The sequence below is a fragment of the Pleuronectes platessa genome, chromosome 14 (genome assembly GCF_947347685.1).
Source record: "Pleuronectes platessa chromosome 14, fPlePla1.1, whole genome shotgun sequence".
NCBI classification, from domain to species: Eukaryota; Metazoa; Chordata; class Actinopteri; order Pleuronectiformes; family Pleuronectidae; genus Pleuronectes; species Pleuronectes platessa.
In genome coordinates, this window is record NC_070639.1 from 22,642,909 (window position 1) to 22,663,755 (window position 20,847).

Below are 20,847 nucleotides of genomic sequence, written 5' to 3' on the forward strand. Positions count from 1 at the left end.
AGGAGTCGAAGAAGAAGAAGAAGAAGAAGCTAGCTCCGTGATGCTATTCGAGCTTTATTATCATTTTTATTATTCTTATACAAACGACGCGTTTCCTTCTTATTCTAACATTCAGTGTCAATGACGTCATTCTGAGCAGCAGCGGACGGAGGCGGCGGGTTCTTTTTAAACGAGCCGGAAGTGGCAGCCATGTTGTCCAAGTTGCCGGATGTTGATGATGTGTTTCACAGACACACAGGTCTGCAGAAACCCGGGCGGTAGGTCCGATAGTGTGTTGTGTTGTGTGTTTGTGTATTAGTACATGATTGTGTCACAGCGTTTACAAGACTAGTGCGTTTGTAGTTTGGAGCTAAATAAACAAAACAAACGGGTACTACAGCTGTAACATGTTCTGTCATATTTATGTACTGTCATATTTATATTCTGCATGTAGCTAGTGTCCATAGAATGTGACACTAATTGGATTCAGTTGCTTTCCTCAATTATTAATTCGATTAGTTGTAGATGAGATAAGTCACTAATTAAGAGACTGTTATTTTATTGAAGATCTTCTCAGATGTGTGCATGTGTACATATGTATGTTTTATGTATTTACATACACACATGTATGTGAATGTATATTTCTATTCAAGGTTTGTGTACATATATGATTATCAGCATATATTTTGCCTTATTGTTTACCTTTTTTCTGTCTTGTTATCTAAAAACATGAGCCTATAATATAATATCTCGATTGACCTTTGAAACTAACGGCTGTGTTTGTTTGTTTTGTTTCTTTGTTTTCCAGACGCGATGGAGACAGACGTGATGTTTCTGTTTCTCATCCCTGTTTGAAAAGTCCGACCACTTCCTCGTGAACAGGAGAGCTGGGCAGCTACCAATGCTCCCAGTGCACTGAGGCCTTTCTCCACACATCACTTCAAAACCACTCACAGTGAACACAACCCTGGAGGCCTGTTTGCCTGCACTGGGCCCGGACGCCAGTTCAGCAGCACTGACCACCAGGAATATCAAGCCCACTTGACGTCCACACACGGCACTCGCTCTCATTCCACGCACCCTCCGGCCCTGCAAACATGTCACTGCCCACACAGAGTGAGATGGAGAGACACGTGTCCGACAGGCCGAAAAGAAAACTGACATCCAACCCATCTTCACCAGGAAATGGGCGAAAGGAACAGCCTGAGGGGGGTGGGCACAGTGACCAAAGAGTGAGAGAGGCAGAGGAAAGAGACAGTCCTCCCACAGTGGACGCTGCACCAATGAAATCCAAAGGTATGTGCACCTTAAATTTCTTGAATTACTCTCAACTGGCACCTCCCTATGTTTCAGACCTTTTAGGCAATTTTGTTTTTATAGATGGCCCCTAAGTTGCTGATAGTTTAATTGATAGTTTAAGATGAATGGTGAGTTTATTCAGAATTTGTGTCTCGTGTCTTTCTCTATTAGAGTACGTAGCAGAAGGTGCAGAGCACATCTATCGCACCCACACCTGCCCCACATGTCGTCGCTGCTTCAAGATGCGCTCCCACCTGCAGGAGCACCTCCATTTACATTTCCCCGACCCGAGTCTCCAGTGCCCCACCTGCAAGCATTACTTCACCAGCAAGAGCAAGCTACGCATACACAGGCTCCGGGAGGCGGGTGACAAGCTTCACCGCTGTCACCTGTGTGAGTATTCCGCTGTGGAGCGTAACGCGATCCGTCGGCACCTCGCCAGCATGCACACCGATGAGCCACAAGATGGCGTAATGGGTCAAAGTTATCCCTGTCCCACCTGTGGTCAAAGCTTTCGTCAAAGCAGGTCCCTCAAGGCTCACATGAAGACGCACAACATCCAAACTGCCAGTAAACCAGTGGCCTGCTTCCATGAGGCCTGTTCATTCCAGAGTTCTCTTCGTAAAGAACTTCTAAGACACACGGTCGAGGTCCATGGGGTCAAAGCAGTAGAATGTCGCCATCATGCCTGTGGTGCCATTTTTCAAACAGAGACGGACATGGAGACTCATTATCGGACACACATCGCCTACCACTGCTCCCAGTGTGATTTCTCCTCCTCCAATAAAAGTCTTTACCTGCAGCACCAGCGGCTCGGTCACGCGGGGACAGACGAGCTCTGCTGTGACTTCTGCTCCTTCGTCACGTTCAACCCGGTGGAGTTTGAGCAGCACATTGGACATTTGCACGCCAGCGAGAAGATCCATCGCTGTTCTCAGTGCAGCTACGTGACCTCACATAAACGTGGCTTGAAGAGACACATGCTGATGCACAGTGGTGAGAATGGAGGAGTTCAAATGTTCTTAAAGTTTATTCATTACACTTTCAACTCGTAGTTTCCAGTTGTCATATTCATCTCCCGATTTCTTTCTTATAGGTGACAAGCCCCACAAGTGCAGCCTGTGTGATTTCAGATGCCGAGATGAGTCGTACCTCTCCAGACACATGCTCACTCACTCAGAAGACAAAAACTTCATGTGCGCTGAATGTGGATACGTCACTAAATGGAAGCACTATCTCAACGTCCATATGAGGAAACACGCTGGAGACCTCAGGTAGGGTTTTGTTGTGTACAAACATCTGTCCATGCAGCCATCTGTCAATCCGTGCATATATCTATACTGCTTGTTCTTTGAGGTCTGGGGGCCAACTGTTTCCTGCATGATGTTACCTCTTTAAATTGAGCCCCTGTGTGACAACTCTGATCTTGTTTGGGGAAGGGGAACATAAAAACACATTGGGTTAAATTAAGTTATTTATTTAGCAAAAAGTCAGGAGCATTATTGCAAAAATAAAAGGGGTGATAAAGAGAAAAGGGCCAAAGGACGCTGCCAAAATCAAAGCAACAAATATAAGTAACGTAACAAGGTAAACATACAATATCATTGACTGTAAAGATGGAGGACAGCTTCCAAAATGTAATCCAAACATCTCGGTCGACCCTCTACTGGCTAGCTGCAGTATAAGGCATAAACCTGCCTCCTCCATGTTAGCAGAAGGGACATGGGCCGTACTGAAAAGTCTCGGAACATAACGTGTATTTGACTGTAGGAAGAGTTGCAGATTCTCTATGTATGCTCTTATTGTTAAAACTAAATTTCCTGTCTCCTCTCCCAGGTACCAGTGTGACCAGTGTCCCTATCGCTGTCACCGCATGGACCAGCTGAACAGCCACAAACTACGACATCAGGACAAATCCCTGATCTGTGAGATCTGTGCTTACGCCTGCAAGCGCAAGTATGAGCTTCGCAACCACATGTTGGCCAAACACTCCGGAGAGGAGAAACAGCCGTCTGCCTTCAAGTGCAAGTACTGCACGTACACAAGCTGCCACCGCCAAGCGCTTCAAAACCACGAGAACTGCAAACACACCAAGCTGAAGGAGTTCCGCTGTGCCCTCTGTGTCTACTCCTCGTTCAGTAGCATCAGCCTCTTCCTGCACAAGAGGAAAGCTCATGGCTATGTGCCTGGGGACAAAGCATGGCTAGAGAACTACGCTCAGAGGGAGAAGGAGAGAAACTCAACTCAGGGGTTTGTGGAGGATTTTTACAACAAGCGCTCAGCAGCTCGTGATCAGAGTGAACCACCCTCGACCTCTAGGAGAGAACACTGTGGGCTCCCTGGTGCAGCGGATCACACAGCAGGCACAGAAGCAGAGGCAGGCTCCCAAACTGTGGGTGAAGTTCCTCAAGAGGTTGTTGATGAAGGTGTTTCAGACAGTCCGCCAGCTGTGAACAGTCCAGAGGAATACTGCACTCTGATTCTGACCACACTGTCCACCACCGAGTATCAAACCCCCGCTTTGCAAAACACAGAGGAAAACTGTGCAGATCCAACAGCCACTCAAGGGAAGGCAGCCGTCTCTACATCCACAAATTCATCAGAGGAAGATAACGTAGCGATGCCCATTGAAGAATGTGACCTTCGTGATTTAGATGACAGCTACAAGCCTCTGAATAATCCCACCAACCAAACTGAGGAGCCCAGGAAGTGTCCAACACCTGAGGTGGAGAGTGTCGATGAAACCATCGGTTCCATTTTGCCGCCTGTGCACAATCAGCCGTCAGACTTCGAGGTGCGGCTGAAAGCCATGAAGCAGCACGACAAGGAGCAGGCAGAAGCCATGGTTTTGGAGGGACGTGTGCAGATGCTTGTGGAGCCGACTAAAGACGCCCATCGCTGCGGCAAGTGCTCGTATGTAACCTTCGAGGAGACCGCGCTGAAGCACCACAGCCAGACTCTGTGCCACGGAAAGATGAAGGAACACAAGTGTCAGGCCTGTGGTGCACAGTTCAAACAGAGGAGAGGCCTCGAGAGTCACCTGGTGAAGAAGTGTCCAATGCTTCCTCGAAAAACAAGGATGTTCGTGGGCATTTCAAAAGTATGTCCCGCTGCAGAGGGGAGCTCTTGTCATGGAGAGGAAGGATCCAAAGAACTGCCTGAAGGAACAAACTCAGATCAGACAGAGCTGCTTCCACAACATGTCTCCACAGACCCTCAGGTTCATCAGCAGGGAGAGGAGGTAACAACATGTGAAGGCTTTGATGATAATGAAACTACATCCACTGATCCAAAACTCCAGCAAAGCAAAACTCGGAGAAATATAGTTGTGAAAAAATGTGTTTCCCTTAACAAGAGCAGAAGAATTTCACTGAAGAAAAACTTACTCTACACTCAAGCAGATGGCAGATTGAAATGCAAGCTGTGCAGGTTTTCATCTGTCAGGCTGGCAACAGCTGAACGGCACCTCGCCACCTGCCACAAAGAAAGCAGGAGAGGAGCCGGTCAGATCCTCTCAGAGGAGGACGGTCAGTGTGATAACGAGTCAGTCACAGAACAAGAGGACTTGTTGGATGAGGACAACGGACAAACTCAGACTTCCTCTAATCCAAGCTGTGCTCAGAAACCAGCGTTAGCAGGCAGCGCTAAAAAGAGGGAACGCACAAAACCAGACGAATGCACAACCCACCACATTGTGTGTGTTCATAAAAAGAAGAAGTTTGATGTCGCTCAACCTAAACCTTTGCATTGCCTGGTTTGTACTTTCAGCTGTAAGCAGAAGCGGTGCATGGCACAGCATGTTGCACTCAAACACAAAGGTGCTCGGCCTCATCGGTGCAAATACTGTCCGTTCACCACCAGCAGGCGCTACCGCCTGGAAGAACACCAATCCCTTCACACAGGGATCGGCCGTCACAAGTGTGAAGTGTGCGACAAGACCTTCGGGGCTGTGACAAAACTGCGTCAGCACAAGATGCGTATCCACGACAAGCAGCCCACGCACTTCTGCTCAGTGTGTGACTTCAGTGGCTACACGCTGGACGATGTGAGGCGTCACAACCTCAGGTGCCACACGGGGGAGCTGAAGCACGCCTGTGCTGCATGTGAAGCTTGCTTCAGTTCAGAGAGTGCACTCAGAAACCACTGTAAGCGCGTGCACCAGCTCCAAGTCCGTTTCCCGTGCGAGCAGTGTGACTACACATGTAGCAGCGAGGTCACACTGAAGAGCCACCAGCAAACCAAGCACCGCCGGGTCAAGTGCACCACCTGCCACGAGTCCTTTACAACCAAGGAGAGCCTGGAGGTTCACCAGAGGAGCCACATGGCACATCACTGTCAGCTGTGCCCCTTTGCCACCAGAACCAGGCAGCTGCTGGCTCAGCACCTGGGCAGCGAGCACGAGGAGGGGTCTGCGGAGGACAAGCCCCTCCGGTGCAGCACCTGTCAGTTCACATGTCGCCACCAGCTGGTGTTAGAGCAGCACCTCCGCTCACATGGAGGTCGGCGTCTGTACAAATGCACCGACTGTGAGTATTCAACCCGGAACAAGCAGAAGATCACGTGGCACATCCGTATCCACACGGGGGAGAAGCCGTACAGCTGTGAGCTGTGCAGCTACACCTGCACCGATCCATCCAGGCTGAAGGTGAGAACAGAGTTTAAAGGAGAACTTGTTGCTTCATGCTCAGAAAAAGGCTTTTGCAGAGTTAATTAATGTAGTTTGAATAAAATACTGATTTTTAAAGATGCTGAATTGGAAATGTATTTGAACAGGATGGATGCAGGTCCTTAGAAAGTCTTAGATTGTTTTAAATTGGATTGATTTTTTAGTGTTGAGTGGAGAAACTTTCACAGCTGGAAACTTTTCTTAATTTGTTTCTGTGTAATGGAGAATGACCGAATGCATTTTGTTTATAGACTATGAAAATAGGCTTTTATTAAGTTTGTTTTTTAATAGTAATTTCTTCCTCAGCTTCACATGAGGGTTCATCAAGAAGAGAAGAAGTACCTCTGTCCAGAGTGTGGCTACAAGTGCAAGTGGGCGAGTCAGCTGAAGTATCACATGACCAAGCACACAGGTATCAACTGGAAATAAAAGTTGACCATTGTTCAACTATTTAAACAATGATTTCTCTCGTTTCATATCAAAACTGCCAAGATCTTATACATGAGAAGCATTCAAACATGTATTTTACAAATGAATGTGTGTGTTCTCTGCAGGAGAGAAGCCGTACACCTGTGATGAGTGTGAGTACCGCACCAACCGAGCGGACGCCCTGCGCGCCCACCGGGACACGCAGCACTGCGACACGCGCCCTTACGTCTGCGAGAAATGTGGCAAAGCATTCAAGACCAGTTTCATCCTGAAGACCCACCAGCGGCAGCACAGTGACGACCGGGCGTTCGCGTGCGGCCTGTGCCACAAGGCCTTCCGCTGGCCGGCGGGCCTCAGGCACCACTACCTCTCTCACACCAAGCAGCAGCCTTTCCACTGTCGCCACTGCTCCTACAGAGCCAAGCAGAAGTTCCAGGTGGTCAAGCATTTGCAAAGACACCACCCGGGGATGTCGGTGGAGCAGGGGGTGGTGAGGGACTCCGAGGCGGTGAGCCTGACCCTGAAGGAGGCGCTGCAGGGCAGGCTGGACGAGAGAGCGGCTGAAGAGGAGGGAGGAGGTCGATGAAGAGTTTGTGCACAGAGAGAAAGACGCTGACACAAAGAACTGACTCCATTTCTGTGTTTTCTCATTAATATATTTAATGTTACTCTGTTGATGGACTCTGTTACACGTGACATCTATTGCACTTCTATATATTTTATTGTTTTTCAAAGGCTAATAAATTACACTGGTGCAAAATTAAGTGAACTCTGTGTGTCTGATACTTTTGAATAAATGGATTTGAACAACAAATGAGTCGAACATGTTTGTAAATGACTTTTATTCTGTTGTGTTGAACCATTCATAAACACATATATACACATTATACACAACATACTCTTGTGGAATTTGTACATAAGTAAAGAGAAACAAACTCAAGCATAATTGTAGATTAGCCAACACGATGCAAAGCTATGAGCACTTGGTAATAATTATTATTATGTAATACTGATATGTAATTCTTCACATTCTATCATTACATGTTAAAAACTGGACATTTGGTTGTTTCTCAGAAACTCTTCTTCATGTTCCGTACATGTAAATTAAACATGCAGCAATCCCCCATCTCCAGAAACCATTAGATCATTAAAAACTTATATTTCCATTAAAGCCTGATGTGCAGAATTGCATGTTATAGGCACAAGAAGAGAAATCGATGCATGCTGGCCTTTGACCTTTGACCTTTCACTCTGGAATGTTTCCTTTCATCAACACCAGACGTTTTCACAAAGTCTTTGTTTCAGTAAAATCAAAAAGCCGAGTCGTGTTTCTGTTTCAAGTCTGTGGAAAACCTTCCTTATGACACGTAAGACTAAATTCAAATATTTATGTAGAAATTGGAACAGCTCTGACTTCATCTCTGCTCCCGTGACTCCTTCATGTGAGCTCTGAGATGCTGATGTTGACGAAGAGGGAGGAGGGGGGGATGGCTGTTCCGTCTCTGGAGAGCAGATGTATGTGACGGAATCCTGGAAAGTAGAAGAAGGTTTATGTCTCAACACGTTTTTTAAAAAACACAGTGGTTCTGGACCGAGGGAACCTGGGGTTTCCCTTCCCTCTGGAAATCGGACACCACCTCAGCCTTTATCTAAATATTTAATACTAAATATCGTGTAGGTTTCAGTGTGGTGCTTTGTCTGCTGGCGCTCTGTGCTCTCTGCTCACCTGCTTGGATGCATGTGAATGGAAGAGTGAACTGTCCAATGAAGTCGTTCCTGGACGCCTTGTCGTAATCCTCCACCACGAAGCGAACCAGCGCCAGCTCAGGGGCGTGGACGATGAAATTCAGAGTTTCATTCCACAGTGGGTTGAATCCTGCAGGTAGAGAGAAACCGGTCAAGTCATTTCCAAACTGTTCTTTCACATCCCGGACCTCATTTGATCAAGATCCTCTTTGTAAAAGAAGTATTAAACGTGTAGAAAAACAAATGAACCTCACCATTGTTGTTAATGTGACTGGTCTCCTCCTTGGCCTGGTCCTGTGGCACTCCATAGATCTCCACTCTGACCAGGGGGTCCACGATGGAGCCCTCCTTCTGGTTCACCTTTGGCAGCTGCTGTCCACTGATCACCTGATGGACACACAGACAGATCCACCCTCCTAGACATCAAACCTCTGAGTTGCACAGAGGAGGATGTTCCAGTGTTTCTCTGGGTTTCTGCTACACAATGACTCACACAGTTACACACACACACACACACAGACAGTGGCAAACAAACCTGTATGGATAAGCGGAGTGGTGTGTAGCCCTGCAGCTCCCCAGGTTTCTCTGGACTGAACTGAGCTTTGCCGTCTCTCATGAAGTCCGGCTTGAGGATGTAGCCGCAGCGCTGGTTCTGCCTGAAGAGCCCGTCGTTCAGATCCATTTCCAGACCGGCTGTCTGGAAGTTCAGAGCCACTTTCGGGGGAGAGGGGGGGAGGGGTTGGGAAGAAAAGGGAATAATGCAATTTACAGTGATTTGATTTTTGATTGTTGCTGGATGTATCACATGGTTTCCCAGAATCAGAGATGTCTATTTAAAGCCAATCAAGTTATATGAGAACACGCAGCTGGGGGGGGGGGGGGGGTCTGGGTTTGACCCGTAATCTCCCACCAGGAGAAGGTGGCACAGGGTCCATGCATCTTTACGTCACACAGGGATTCACCACAGAAGAACACTTGGGGCTGAATGGACTCATACATGCAACCACGTGGTTCGAGCCCCATTCAGGTCAGAACCGTGACAAACTGCCGAGCTCGTGGAAATCAGAACATTCTGGTGTTAAACATCTGAAGCAGACGACGTGAGGGATTTAAAGAGGAACCAGCAGGGGGCAATCTCTTCCCTCACCGATCTGACAGCCCACGTTCCACATGTCCTGCGGGTTGTAGTTGGAAGAGTCGGTCCTGAGGCCGCTGGGGTAGATCCTGCTCAGCTGCCTCGAGTTGTGCTGCACGAAATCCGTCCCTGAGGAGAAGAGATGGAAAAGAGTGAAGCTGGAGTTTATCTGAGGTGTGAACATGGAGAAATAAACTGCAAATACAGTTGTGAATTGAGCAGGAAACCCGATGGTACACATGTAAAACAGCCTGACCTATAGGACAGGTTAATTTAGCTGAGGGACCACAGCATCCACTTAAGATTTAACAGCCCCCGCCCCTCTCCCCTCCTCGTGCTGATGGTACCTGCTTCCTTGGCGAGCCTCTTGGCCTTGGACTCGGACAGAGAGGACATCTCGTAGCACTTGTTGTGAGAGCGAGCGTGCTCAAAGCCGTGGAAGTGAACGCTCTTGCAATAAACCACCAAGTCCGACAGCTCCCTCGACAGCTTGGACTTGGATTTCTGCAACAAAAGGACAAATGAAACGTCAAATTGGTTGAAAGATGAATACTGTTCTCACCACTTTAAACATGAATCCTGTAAGTGAGAAGCCAATTATAATTACCCTGTAACTCAGGTGCTAGTTTCACATTAGTAGTTGGTTTCACAGCTAGATGAAAGTTTAAAGCAGCTGATAAAATGCTTCCTCTTTCTGCCTCATCAGTAATTCTCTCAAATTAAATGATGAAAGCCACAAATCTGCTTCAGTTAATCCCTGAACAGCAGGAAATGATGTCTGCAGTTCCCATTAAGCTCTGCCTTGTAAGTGTCCTCAGTTAAAAATGAAATGCAGATGAGAGATGTTTCTTTTCCCCCCCCCCACAGCTAATAAGCAGCCCATTGGATTCTCATTGTTATTTCCCTCAGTTCACTATCTGTCCTTTTAACAAATCCCTGTTTCCTGTTTCTTTTCTCACTAGCCCCGCCTCCCTGTCTATATGTTCAAACCATGTTTCCTGTCCATCAAGCTGCATTCACTCCTCGCCTGGCCTCTGATATCGAGGAGAACTGAACAAGCATCAACATCAACAGGCAACATCTACCTTTTTATTGTCATTCACACACCCAGCGGGGGGGTCTCCGGCAGACAGGCTCTCAGCATCATCGTTTGCCGTCTCCTCCTCGTCGCTGACTTCATCCGTCAGGGTTTCATCCAGACAGTTCTCCAGACCACCGATCTTCTTGGCTTTCAGCAAGATCTTCCCCTTCAGCTCCTGCAATGAACATCAACAATATAAATAACCACCTATAACCATGGGTACTGTAACAGTCTGGCAAATTTAGGTTCTATTTGTCAGGCCAAATTCTGTGAGTGTTTTCTGTTTATCTGGTAGATCTCTGTTGTTTATGTTTGTGTTGTTTTCATGTTTGCACTCCATGTTTGTTTCCTCCTTTATTTTGTAGTCTCTGTTCCTTGTGTGTTGTTTCTGTCTTCACTTCCTGTCGGTGATTGTCTTCCCCAGTCCTCATGTTCAATTGCCCCTGCCTTCCCTCGGTGTATATAAGCCTCTGTCCTTCCCTTTCCCTTGTAAGCTTCCTCGTGTTTTTGTCCTCTTATATTAAATACTCTTTTTGTTAAATACCTCTGCTCATGTGTCCATCTACTTCCACATATCCTTACAGGTACAACAGAAAACTGTCTTCATGTACGTTGTGTCCACCCTTTCTTTTATTGCTCTGTGCGTTTCCTTTACGGATGAACAGGTGTGGTGATGTGAGACGGATTTTGCTGTCTCCTAACTAAATGCAGCAAAGTTCTGCTATTTAATTGGCTAAATCCCCTGTGGACGTCTGCAGGGCAATTATCTGCCATTACTTGAAGTTAGCATTGATTGTCCTAAGTGCTCTAATGGATGAGACATTGGAAGGTGGAGTATTGCTTTTAGGATCAGCCTGAGATGGATAACAAGGTACAGGGCGACCATTAATCTCTGTGTTCACGATGGAAGCTTCTCTCCGAGCGGAAGACGTCCGATTCCCAAAATATATTTTACCGACTCAGAGTGGATGTTTTACTGGAACCTCATATCAGTTGTTTTCCTTCTCATGGAACATCTGCAGTCCGATATTTTTATACATATACGGAACATACATAATTTGAATTGAATATGAATTTGTTGTACTTGTGTAGCTTTTATAAAACAGCAGTATTTATTTTATCATTCTAATAAAGCACGATGTGGCCACACTGGTCAATCTAAGATGACTTGATGGTGTTGTGATGAAGCATTAACACACAAATATTTTTCTGGGGAGTTGAAATGTTCCAGGAAAACGGTTTCATAATTAAAAACTCTAACGTGGATGTAAAATAACTCATAGTAGTGCAGGTCATTTGCTGAGGTCACTGTCAGTTCCAGAGAAGACAAAGCTGAATATATCAATTACCACTGAATGAATTACACTAGTAATTAAATAGACTATAGACTGGAGGAGCCAGGGATTGAACCACCGACATTATGGTTAGCGGACCACCCACTCTACCTCATGTTCCATCTTTCACCATGGCATCTCCTCTCGCACCACCGTGACTCCCACTGGTATTGGTCTGACTTTTCTTGCATTTTTAAAAGCTGCAAATTGTCCAATACTTTGATTGATTTATATGTTTGTCAATTTTGGGGGCGGCTTTGGCTGAGGGGTAGAGCGGTTGTCCCCCAACCAGACGGTCTGCGGTTTGATCCCAGGCTTCCCAATCTGCATGCCAAAGTGTCCTTGGGCAAGATACTGACCCTGAATGATCCTCATAGATAGAACATGCTGTCCACAGATTCACTGTATGAATGCATTTCCCACTTTCCACCAGTCTGACCATTACAGCCTCTCGGGGTCAGTAGCATGTTGGAAACCCAAACACCTTCTGACCTGTGGAGAAGGAAGCTGCTGAGGCATCTGTCCGTCCAGCGGGCTGCTCAGGAGCGTGTCACCCAGGATTTGGCGGAGGTGCTGGGCCATGAGCGCCTGCTGCTCCACACCACAGTGATTCTCCAGGGACAGAATCACCGGGAAGTCCGACGCCTGTCAAGCAGAGACGCTCGTTGAGTTAACACACACACACACACACACATGTTTCTAAAACCCACGTCAAAACTGTTTTCCTCATCAAACGGTGTGAAAAAGTTGGGTTGGAAAGTTGGAGACACATGAGAAGTTCCTGGTTGGTTTTCCATGTAGGTCAAGCCAGGGAGGGGAATGTGTGATTTCAGCAGCAGGGACGGTTACACACTGTTCTATCTGAGCCGTGCACTTCTCTGTTCACACACACACAGTGTTGTGTATGTGTGCTCGAACAATCGTTAAGCTCGGCTTGATATTCTGTTTGAGTTGGTGTTGGCTTTCTGAGAATTCTGCCAACACCCCGGTGCAGATGGTGGAGGTTGGAATTTCCTCTGCGCTTCTCACGGCACTGAAAAACCTCCACGGTGATTTTTGGATTGTTCTTTTAATTTAAATGCATCTCGAAAATTACATGTTGTTTTCAACTCTTTGTAAACCTGACTGGGCTGCATGCTGGATCTGAGGGAACAGATGGTAAACGTGCTGCTCACCTTGAAGGCGTATTCTTTGAGTGTGGAAATGATGTCCCTGAAAAGAATCTTAGAAGTCAAAGTGTGACCATGATACACAACAGGTTCCCCATCACTGCCGTCCCAGGAGTCCAGCTCGACACAGCGACAGCCTCTCTTCAGGGCCCTGCACACACACAGACACACACACACACACACACACAAACACAAACACACACTTTAGGATAGGCTTTATTTATCTCGTTAATTGTGGTTATCTTTAGCTGTCATGGGAATTTCTCAATAGTCAAGCACAAGTCATTACAATGTTTTTCTGGAAGTTTATTCTACATCTGCAGATGGGCATCAATGTACAAGACCATGGAATGGATTTCATACAATGAGCAATGACATACAGGAAAAGCTGCACTTTATACATCTCCAAGCCCCTCCCATAGAGGAAACAAATGTTATTGATCAACCTCTTTCATGTTAAGCAATAGGTGACCAATATCCTGTCACCTAATCTTTCCCAGACCTTTGGAATGTAGCATCTGTTTCTCAAGATCCCTTGAGTAGTTTACAAACACAAATCCTCTGTTCTGTTAAGTGATTTGTTTGGTGACCTCGTCAGTGAGGATGTCACATAACAGGTTTGAGTGCAACCCTGTCTTCTCAGGCAACATTTGTTATCTTTCGAAAACACCAAAGTACTTCCTCATATCAATCATTGCCCTAATAGTAAAATTTCTATCACATAGCTTTATTACTTTTGTCCTCTGTCTTTTGTAACTCTGTAGGTTGTTCTTTCCATCTCTGAGATTTCCTGTATCACTGTTTTCCTTTTTTAAACTGACAGACTTTAGGGTTTTTACCAGTTCCTTGTTATTTGCTCTGGTGGCATTATCCCAGAATAATTTGCACAGGATTTACTGGTTTGTCACATTCAAAATACAAGTAAAACGATTTTATAATGGGAAATGTGTGAGTGGTTTGACATTAAGTCATCAAACAAATGAGCATCCATGTGGTTTCACTAATGTGTTCATTTGGGGTAATTAAGAATCTTTCTACAATTTCCATGCAAATTCTCTCCAGGGATATTTGTTCATCTCTTTCTCTCTCTCTCTCTCGTTAATGACATCTCCAATGACATGTGGTGTGTGTGTGTGTGTGTGTGTGTGTGTGTGTGTGTGTGTGTGTGTGTGTGTGTGTGTGTGTGTGCGTGTGTGTGCCTGCAGCGATCCTCACTGGATGTAGGCCTCCAGGCTGCTGTGTCCTCGGAGCTGGTTCTCCAGGAGGTAGGTGTTGTGGGAGGAGGAGATGAAGTAGTGGCTGAGCGGCTGGCCCATGTCCTGGTACAGACCCTGGTGCTCAGGGTTGAATATGGAGCCCTCCTGGGAGCACAGGTACATCTGGAAGCCGTCCAGAGACATGGCTCCTTGTTTCTTGGCTGCGCAGAGGAACACAACGACATCACAGTCCAGATGTTTTCGACTGTAATAACTCTGACAGTCATGAAAACTTACAAAACTGTCAAATATACTTGAGTCTCTTTGGGATTGAAAGCTTAGTCCCTGGGAATACAACTCAGAACTCAGTGAACAGGCGCCTTATGTCACTAATGTCCTGTGGGAAATTTTAATTAGCAATCTAAAGTATAATCCATTGGTCTGAAAATGAAATTAAAAGTGAAATTAAATCTATTAAATTACAGTTGGGCCCTTCTCTACAAGGTTTGTGAAAAACTAAATATTACTCACATATCGAACCCAATGTTTGAGGTAATTGAAAATCCTAAAAGGCAATAAACTGCCACTGGAAAATAAATGAATATTAAATATGAATTCACAATAATATATTTAATATTGATTTGGCTTATTAATGGCTCTGTAATGACAGGATTCCCGTGCGGCTGTATTGTAAATAAAGGATGGTGAAGATGCACTGAGTCCCAGCCGCCTCTACCTGTCTCAGAGGGTTCGTAGCGATCGATCAGCTCCCGGGCATTCTGGGTACTCCGCTCCCCCCCGTGCTGCTCCATCCTCAGGAAGCTCTCCAGCTCGTCCACCAGCAGCTTCTCCCCGTCCCCTGAGTAGTCCTGGAACACCTTCCACACCTCGTCCCGCTGAGTCAGGATCTTGTAGAAGTGGACAAACTGCTCGATCTCCAAAGAGCCGCTCTCGGACTTATCGGCCATCTGTGGAAACAGAGGAGGTGCGTTGTGTGTGTGTGTGAGACCATTTTAAAGATCTTTGTTTTTTGGTAAATAATTCAGCTCCATCTCCATCTCCTCCCCCTCACACTTCAATCCTCAGTTCATCTCACCGTGAAGAGATGGAGAGCATGTTCTTCGTTCATGTCCACGTTCATCATCTTCAGCAGTTTGCGCACTTCCTTGAAGTTCATCTTGCCGTCTTTGTTCTTGTCAGCTTTCTGGAACCAGTCCCGGACCCATCTGAGACCAGGCTGAGGGAAACTGTGTCTCTGCTTCACAAGTCACACTCAGTTCTCATAAAGACGTGTCACAACAGTTTCTCAAACATGGAGAACGAGTGTGGAACCTCCAAGATTACATGCACAGCTTACTGTGGTCAATTCATCCACCATCTTTTTCATAAAGCCGCTATTAAACTTCAACTTTTGCTTATTTTTGCATTTCTCAATAAATGTTGGCACTATTCCATTTCGCACAACTAATCATCCTATCAATCTCAATCTCATCCTGCATCTGCAGCATGGAACAACATATACAGAACAATCTGAAGCTATTTAAGTTTCATTCTCATTGTATTTTATCTCCAGCTGTTCTTGTTATTGTAGATGCATTAGTTTTGATTTATTAATTTGCTTTAAATTGACTTTTGTGCGCTGTATTTACTCAGATGACTCTTATTTTTACAAATTTGCACATTTCACTGTTTTTTATTTGTGTTTTCTTGCTTTCGTTGTGTTATTTTCTGTCCATGGCCACATTGTTAAAGAGATCTCTACCTCAGTGTATTGAATGAAAACATTGAGAGTTTCAAACACACTCATATCTGGAGATTTCAACCAGCGCTGAAATAACCTGATGAGCTGCACAAACTCAAAGAGGAAAGAACAGTTCTCCCTTTTAAAGCTGAACCATCAGAAGAGCGACTGATGAAATGCTGTTTGTCATCATTTAACACGAGAGTAAGAACTGGTTCCCAACACAGTGAGAGGATACTGGTCCAGCCTCTCCTTCTCGTCCATCGTCTGGGCCTTGTGGATCAACTTGCGCACCCCCTGGATCCAGGCCCGCGCCTCCTCGGGGGAGTCCGCCACCAGGTCCAGGTTTCCTTGGCGGCCATGAAACACCAGGGTGAAGCAGAGGTCAGCGGGGAACTCCTCGGCGATGCTCAGCAGGACCTCCGACTGGTGGCCCTCGCGCACGGCCTCCAACTCGGTCACCGAGACTGAGGCGGGGTCACCACAGAGAAACGGTCACGCTACTTGAATTCTTTGTTGTGTGATATATGATCTGTGTGTGTAGTTCGATATGATGAGAGGGAAGTTTGGTCAAAGTGATCTGAACAGAAAACTGAACGACGAGTTTGGCTCTTGAAAAGTTAACAAATATAGTTTTACAGGATCTGGGAGATGTTTTTGGACTTTGTTAAGAATGGTGACATTGAAGAGGCATTGGAAATGTTAAGAGACTGATCTGTCATGAGGAATGTGTGCTGTATTCTGTTCCATGTTTGTGACTGTATTTTATTTTACTTATGTATATATATATATATTTATTTAATTTTGTTGTTTTAATTTAGTTTAAACAAAATTAGTATTTTCGTTGTAAGTTTTTGTGCTTCTGGAATTTATGTTTTAATCATAAGTTAGCAATTTTTGTGATATTTGTATGATTTACTGTCATTTTATTTACTGCCATATGTTCAGATTGGGGAAGGTTCTTGTATGTTTGTTGCAATAAATTGATGTAAATGTATAAAGCCAATAAACATATGCTTAAAGTCAAACTACAAGCGGGACATGGGTCATTTTTAAAGTGACTCTCAAATAGATAATAACAAAAATCTGGAGCCCGACCTGTAAATTATTATGGGAGTATGGTAATATTTATACCTTTAATATAATACTCAGGTGTAATAACTATCAACCCTTGGCTACATGATGAACTCAATGAAAACTTTCTGTTGCTTTGCACATTGTTTGTAGTTGGAATGTTATTTATCTATAGGTTTAAACGTGAGGACTGAGACGACTCACACACCTGAGCAGTAAATGCTGCTATAAGCTCAGGACAGCAGTCTGGAAACTGAAGGAAGCAGCCGGGCTCCGTCTCAACGTAACAAGATCCGCCCGCTCACTTCCTCCAGGCGCCGCACGTTGCCTGGCTGCAGATCCCGGTCGTGACATAACGCTTTAGATAACGTTAGTTAAAGTCACGGGGAAAGAGTTTGAGTGGAAGCAAATAGGATTTCAAGTTCAGCTAATTACATCCTATTTTTTTTTAAAGTCATTTTGTTAATAGCTTTTTTTAGGGGTCTTTATTAAGTTAATAATATTGGAGGGGCAGACAGGCAGGCTGGGGAAACATGAGTAACCTCAGTCATCAGGCTGCAGGAGCACTCCCACATACATTTTTAACTCATACACCGACTCATAATACTCATATAATGTGGTTTATATTGAGGTGAAGGAAAATGAATGAGACAAATCAGACCAAATATGCTTTGCTGTGTCCTCATGTCTCTACTCACAGGTGGAGTGACCCTTCCCTGCCCATCTGGATTTGTACCAGATGGTCAGGCCGTCCTCCAGGAGGCGGAAGTGCCGCGGCTTCTTCCACGAGCGGGACTTGACTTTTCTCAGAGTCGACCCCGCCATCATGACCTTGACATGGGGGTCGTCCCGGATATCTGTGCACGGGGATGGGAACGAGTCAACTCTTCAAACAAACTGTGAAATCATCTCATTTTGTGCAACTTCAGTCAGAATGAATAATGTTTACTCACGAGAGCCTTCGGGATCCATCGCTAGCTTTGATTCATGCCAAAGGAAATTTGCTGCTGAAAAGAAACAGATGTTGAGGAGATGTTCCACATATTTCCCCCTGTTTCTGAACAAAAAATAATTTTAGAGAACTTCTTTGCTCATCCAGCTGCTCACAGAATAATATCAATCTTCACTAGAGGACGTCCCTGCTGATCCAGGGAAGTGAAACCTCCATCCATCAGAATAACCTGCTTTTCTGTTGTGTCTCACAATATCGTGACCGGCCGGGCAGCAGATGGTGAGAAGAATTCTTAAGATCCAGACACAGACCCATGTGTGTACTGACACCAGCTGCTGTGCAGCGACTGACCTGACGTCTGTGATACATAGAACCTGAGCAAACAGAAAATGGAAGATGAAATAAAGAGGGACACTGACTCAATCTTTAAGTATTTAGTCGACTGGAAGTATCTGCAGCGGTTGTGCTCTTTTGCCAACGTCCCTTTGAGGTTTCAGAGTCAGCATTTAAATCTGGATCCTGTCTCGCCATCAGTTTCACTCATTCATTAGCAGAGAGTCGACTGAAAGCGCCTGGAATAAATACACACTCAGCAATCTGTGCTTCTTACATCAGCCTGGTTGAACAGAATCCAGGAGCACACAGATATTGATGTGATACTTCACCACATCTGATTGGAGGGGAGTCATTCTAAGATTTAGTTTTAATTATAATGTAATAAACATTGTAACATTGTAACACACACACACACACACGGGTTGAGCTGTGCCTTGGGAAACTGTTTTTCTGTTTGTCTCCTTCTCTGGTGCCGTGGCCACATTGGTGCTGAATACTTTATCCCTGCAGCGGTTGGCTGACACGTCAATGCCACAGAACTGAAAGAAATGGTTGTGTCTGGCAACGGCTGATTTAGGATCAGCAGAGTGGACGGCACTTTAATGTTCATAGATTCCTAAATCAAAGTTGTCTCCTGGTTTTCCAACATCCTGGAGCACTCCGCTGAGTCGAAGGCCAGCTTTCTTAATGCTGCCTGAAATCCCACCATTCTGTATTAACACAATCACAAAGTGTCTCATTAAAAGCAGAGAAACTGACACACAATAAGACAGATGCCCTGTGTATCAGTGGAGGCTGATAAACCTCTGTTATCTCTGCTGTTGGCTGATAAACAGGGAAGGTTTTCTGAAGTCAGTTTATCTGTGTTCCTGTCTGACAGCGATCCTTTCCTGCCACTGTCTCCTGAAACAACAAGATCTGATCTGAAGTTCTCCATGTTACACAGCTACCCCCCCCCCCCCCCCCCCCCCCGCCTTGTTCCAGGCCCCCACACCCACAGTTCTCACCACAGCATGACTGACGTGGTGCAAGGAATGGATTCGCAGTTGCCTCACAATTTAAAAATCACAACCGAGGAAACAGACGGCCTGTGAAAGTGAGGCGTACTTTCCACTGCTGGTCGCTCCATAAATTAAAGTCCACTTTTTATGTGAGGAGTTTTCTCTGCACGGCCACGTTTTACTTTCCATCCCAGCTTTTTCAAATCGTTCTGCTGGAACTTGAACAAACACCTCCTTCAGACGTCAGGTCCAGACGTTGAAGCTCCAGTCGGGGTCACATGATGGTTTATTTTTGGGGGGGCTTGGGTGAGTGTTGTGGACTGGCTCTCCTCACGGGTGAGTCACACTGGGCCACTTCTTCAAGGGAGTGCACAGACCACGCACAGACACACAAAGACATGACTCATGAGGATATCTGACAGGAAGGAAACTGGGAATAAACAAGTCTGTGATGAAGACTAACAACTTTTGGACTGTGTGAGTTTAGATCTAAATCACCTTTATCCCTCATTAGAATACGCCCTTTCTTAAGGAGTTTGCATCCTGTTGTTTACCATCACTTTCACCCTGCACACAGTTATGTGAAGAATTCAATGAAAATGTGAACAGGCTCTTCCCGTCCAATGAAATCCACGCATAAGTCCAAATCCCAGAGGGGAGGGAGGCTTGTGCAGACTAAATTAGAACCAGATACAGTAATATGAGACATGAAAGCATCACTACAGCGAAGCCTGCATGCAACTGCAGCTAACGAAAGGAAGAATGACAACAATTAGTATTTGTCTCTGGCAAGAAAAGGAGTGATACTCACCAGAAGTAGAGATTTCACTGGGGATGTTATTAGTCAGCCCTTCAGAGCTGCTCTCCCAGAAAGGGCCTCATCTGGTGACGGGTAAGATCCGGGGGTGGAGAGCAGGTCTGGAGAGGTGTGCACGTTCCTTTTGGACAGTGAGGTCCAGATGAAGGAGAGTCCAGGGACCGTTAGCTGAGCTCGGGGCATTAGAAGACCGGGAGCGTCCAGAGGGGGAATCTGGCTCAGCCTCTCTCCTCCCCTCTCTCCTCTGTCTTACTGCTGGGTCAGAGAAACCTGATTCCCTAGTCACTGCTGCCACACGCTGGTAAGCTCCACTCCCACCACCCCTCCTCATCGTCATCCTCCACCTCCTCCTCCTCCCCCCCCCCCCCCCCCCCTCCTCCCCGGCAGCCTTCCTTCCTTTCCTGCCACTCCCTCACGCCACCATCCGCAGACCCCTTCGCTGCATCCAGTGAAGGTCGCTCCCCTCATCCTCAGCTTTTCCAATAATCCGTCCCACACAGCAGGCTGGTAATGGCTGCTCTGTGGAGTGACTCTCATTTTTCTGTATCAACACTGATAACAGGCAACACGATCCTGGGATGAGGCAAAGCCAAATTATAAAACATAAAAAGAAATGTCATGAACAAAACTCCCTCTGTAGATGATGTCACAGCGGACTCCTTCTTTTTGACATCTCTGCTCCTCTCCTCTGATTAAACAGTGACTGGGGTCAAATCTGCACCCCCCCCCATGATAGATTGCAAGAGACTGAGAAAAAAAAACGATAAAGATAAAGTGGAGAAGCTGGCAGGAGGCCACATGCTGCGGAAAGAGAGCTCTGAGTCACAGACTGCAGTTTATACACAGTTACAGTTACCTTCTCATGTGAGAATGCAACGATTATAGTTGGGTT

The 20,847-nt window shown here is 45.9% G+C and overlaps 2 protein-coding genes across 3 annotated transcripts; one reads left to right on the top strand and one right to left on the bottom strand.

The window, feature by feature from the left end:
- Positions 1-7,190, top strand: znf142 (zinc finger protein 142). The gene is made up of 7 exons (XM_053440449.1): positions 1-257; positions 788-1,275; positions 1,450-2,274; positions 2,375-2,552; positions 3,115-5,923; positions 6,251-6,356; positions 6,499-7,190. The coding sequence occupies exons 2-7, from the start codon at positions 1,077-1,079 to the stop codon at positions 6,957-6,959; spliced, it is 4,578 nt and encodes a 1,525-aa protein (XP_053296424.1). The 5' UTR covers positions 1-257; positions 788-1,076; the 3' UTR covers positions 6,960-7,190.
- A 10-nt stretch (positions 7,191-7,200) lies between these two features.
- On the bottom strand, positions 7,201-20,282 carry plcd4b (phospholipase C, delta 4b). Of its 2 annotated transcripts, none has more exons than XM_053440450.1 (16): positions 19,950-20,282; positions 17,803-17,853; positions 17,548-17,706; positions 16,014-16,242; positions 15,131-15,260; positions 14,771-15,002; positions 14,054-14,255; positions 12,845-12,989; positions 12,162-12,314; positions 10,340-10,510; positions 9,602-9,758; positions 9,267-9,383; positions 8,655-8,833; positions 8,374-8,506; positions 8,100-8,249; positions 7,201-7,903 (listed from the first exon to the last, which is right to left on the bottom strand). In XM_053440450.1, exons 2-16 carry the CDS (start codon positions 17,819-17,821, stop codon positions 7,812-7,814), a joined length of 2,268 nt encoding a protein of 755 aa, XP_053296425.1. In that variant the 5' UTR covers positions 17,822-17,853; positions 19,950-20,282; the 3' UTR covers positions 7,201-7,811. The 2 variants fall into 2 exon arrangements, with proteins under 2 accessions (XP_053296425.1, XP_053296426.1); XM_053440451.1 differs by having other exon boundaries at positions 17,803-17,856.
- Positions 20,283-20,847: the final 565 nt, after the last annotated feature.

Bases quoted from the DNA above. Each gene is read 5' to 3' on its own strand.
- plcd4b (XM_053440450.1), bottom strand. The intron at 15,261-16,013 runs GTATCCTCTCAC...GCCTGGTCTCAG, and splicing joins GAGAAGGAGAGGCTGGACCA to ATGGGTCCGGGACTGGTTCC. The intron at 14,256-14,770 runs GTAGAGGCGGCT...TCCTCTGCGCAG, and splicing joins CTACGAACCCTCTGAGACAG to CCAAGAAACAAGGAGCCATG.
- znf142 (XM_053440449.1), top strand. From the start codon at position 1,077: ATGTCACTGCCCACACAGAGTGAGATGGAGAGACACGTGTCCGACAGG. The intron at 1,276-1,449 runs GTATGTGCACCT...TTTCTCTATTAG, and splicing joins TGCACCAATGAAATCCAAAG to AGTACGTAGCAGAAGGTGCA. The intron at 5,924-6,250 runs GTGAGAACAGAG...TTTCTTCCTCAG, and splicing joins CCGATCCATCCAGGCTGAAG to CTTCACATGAGGGTTCATCA.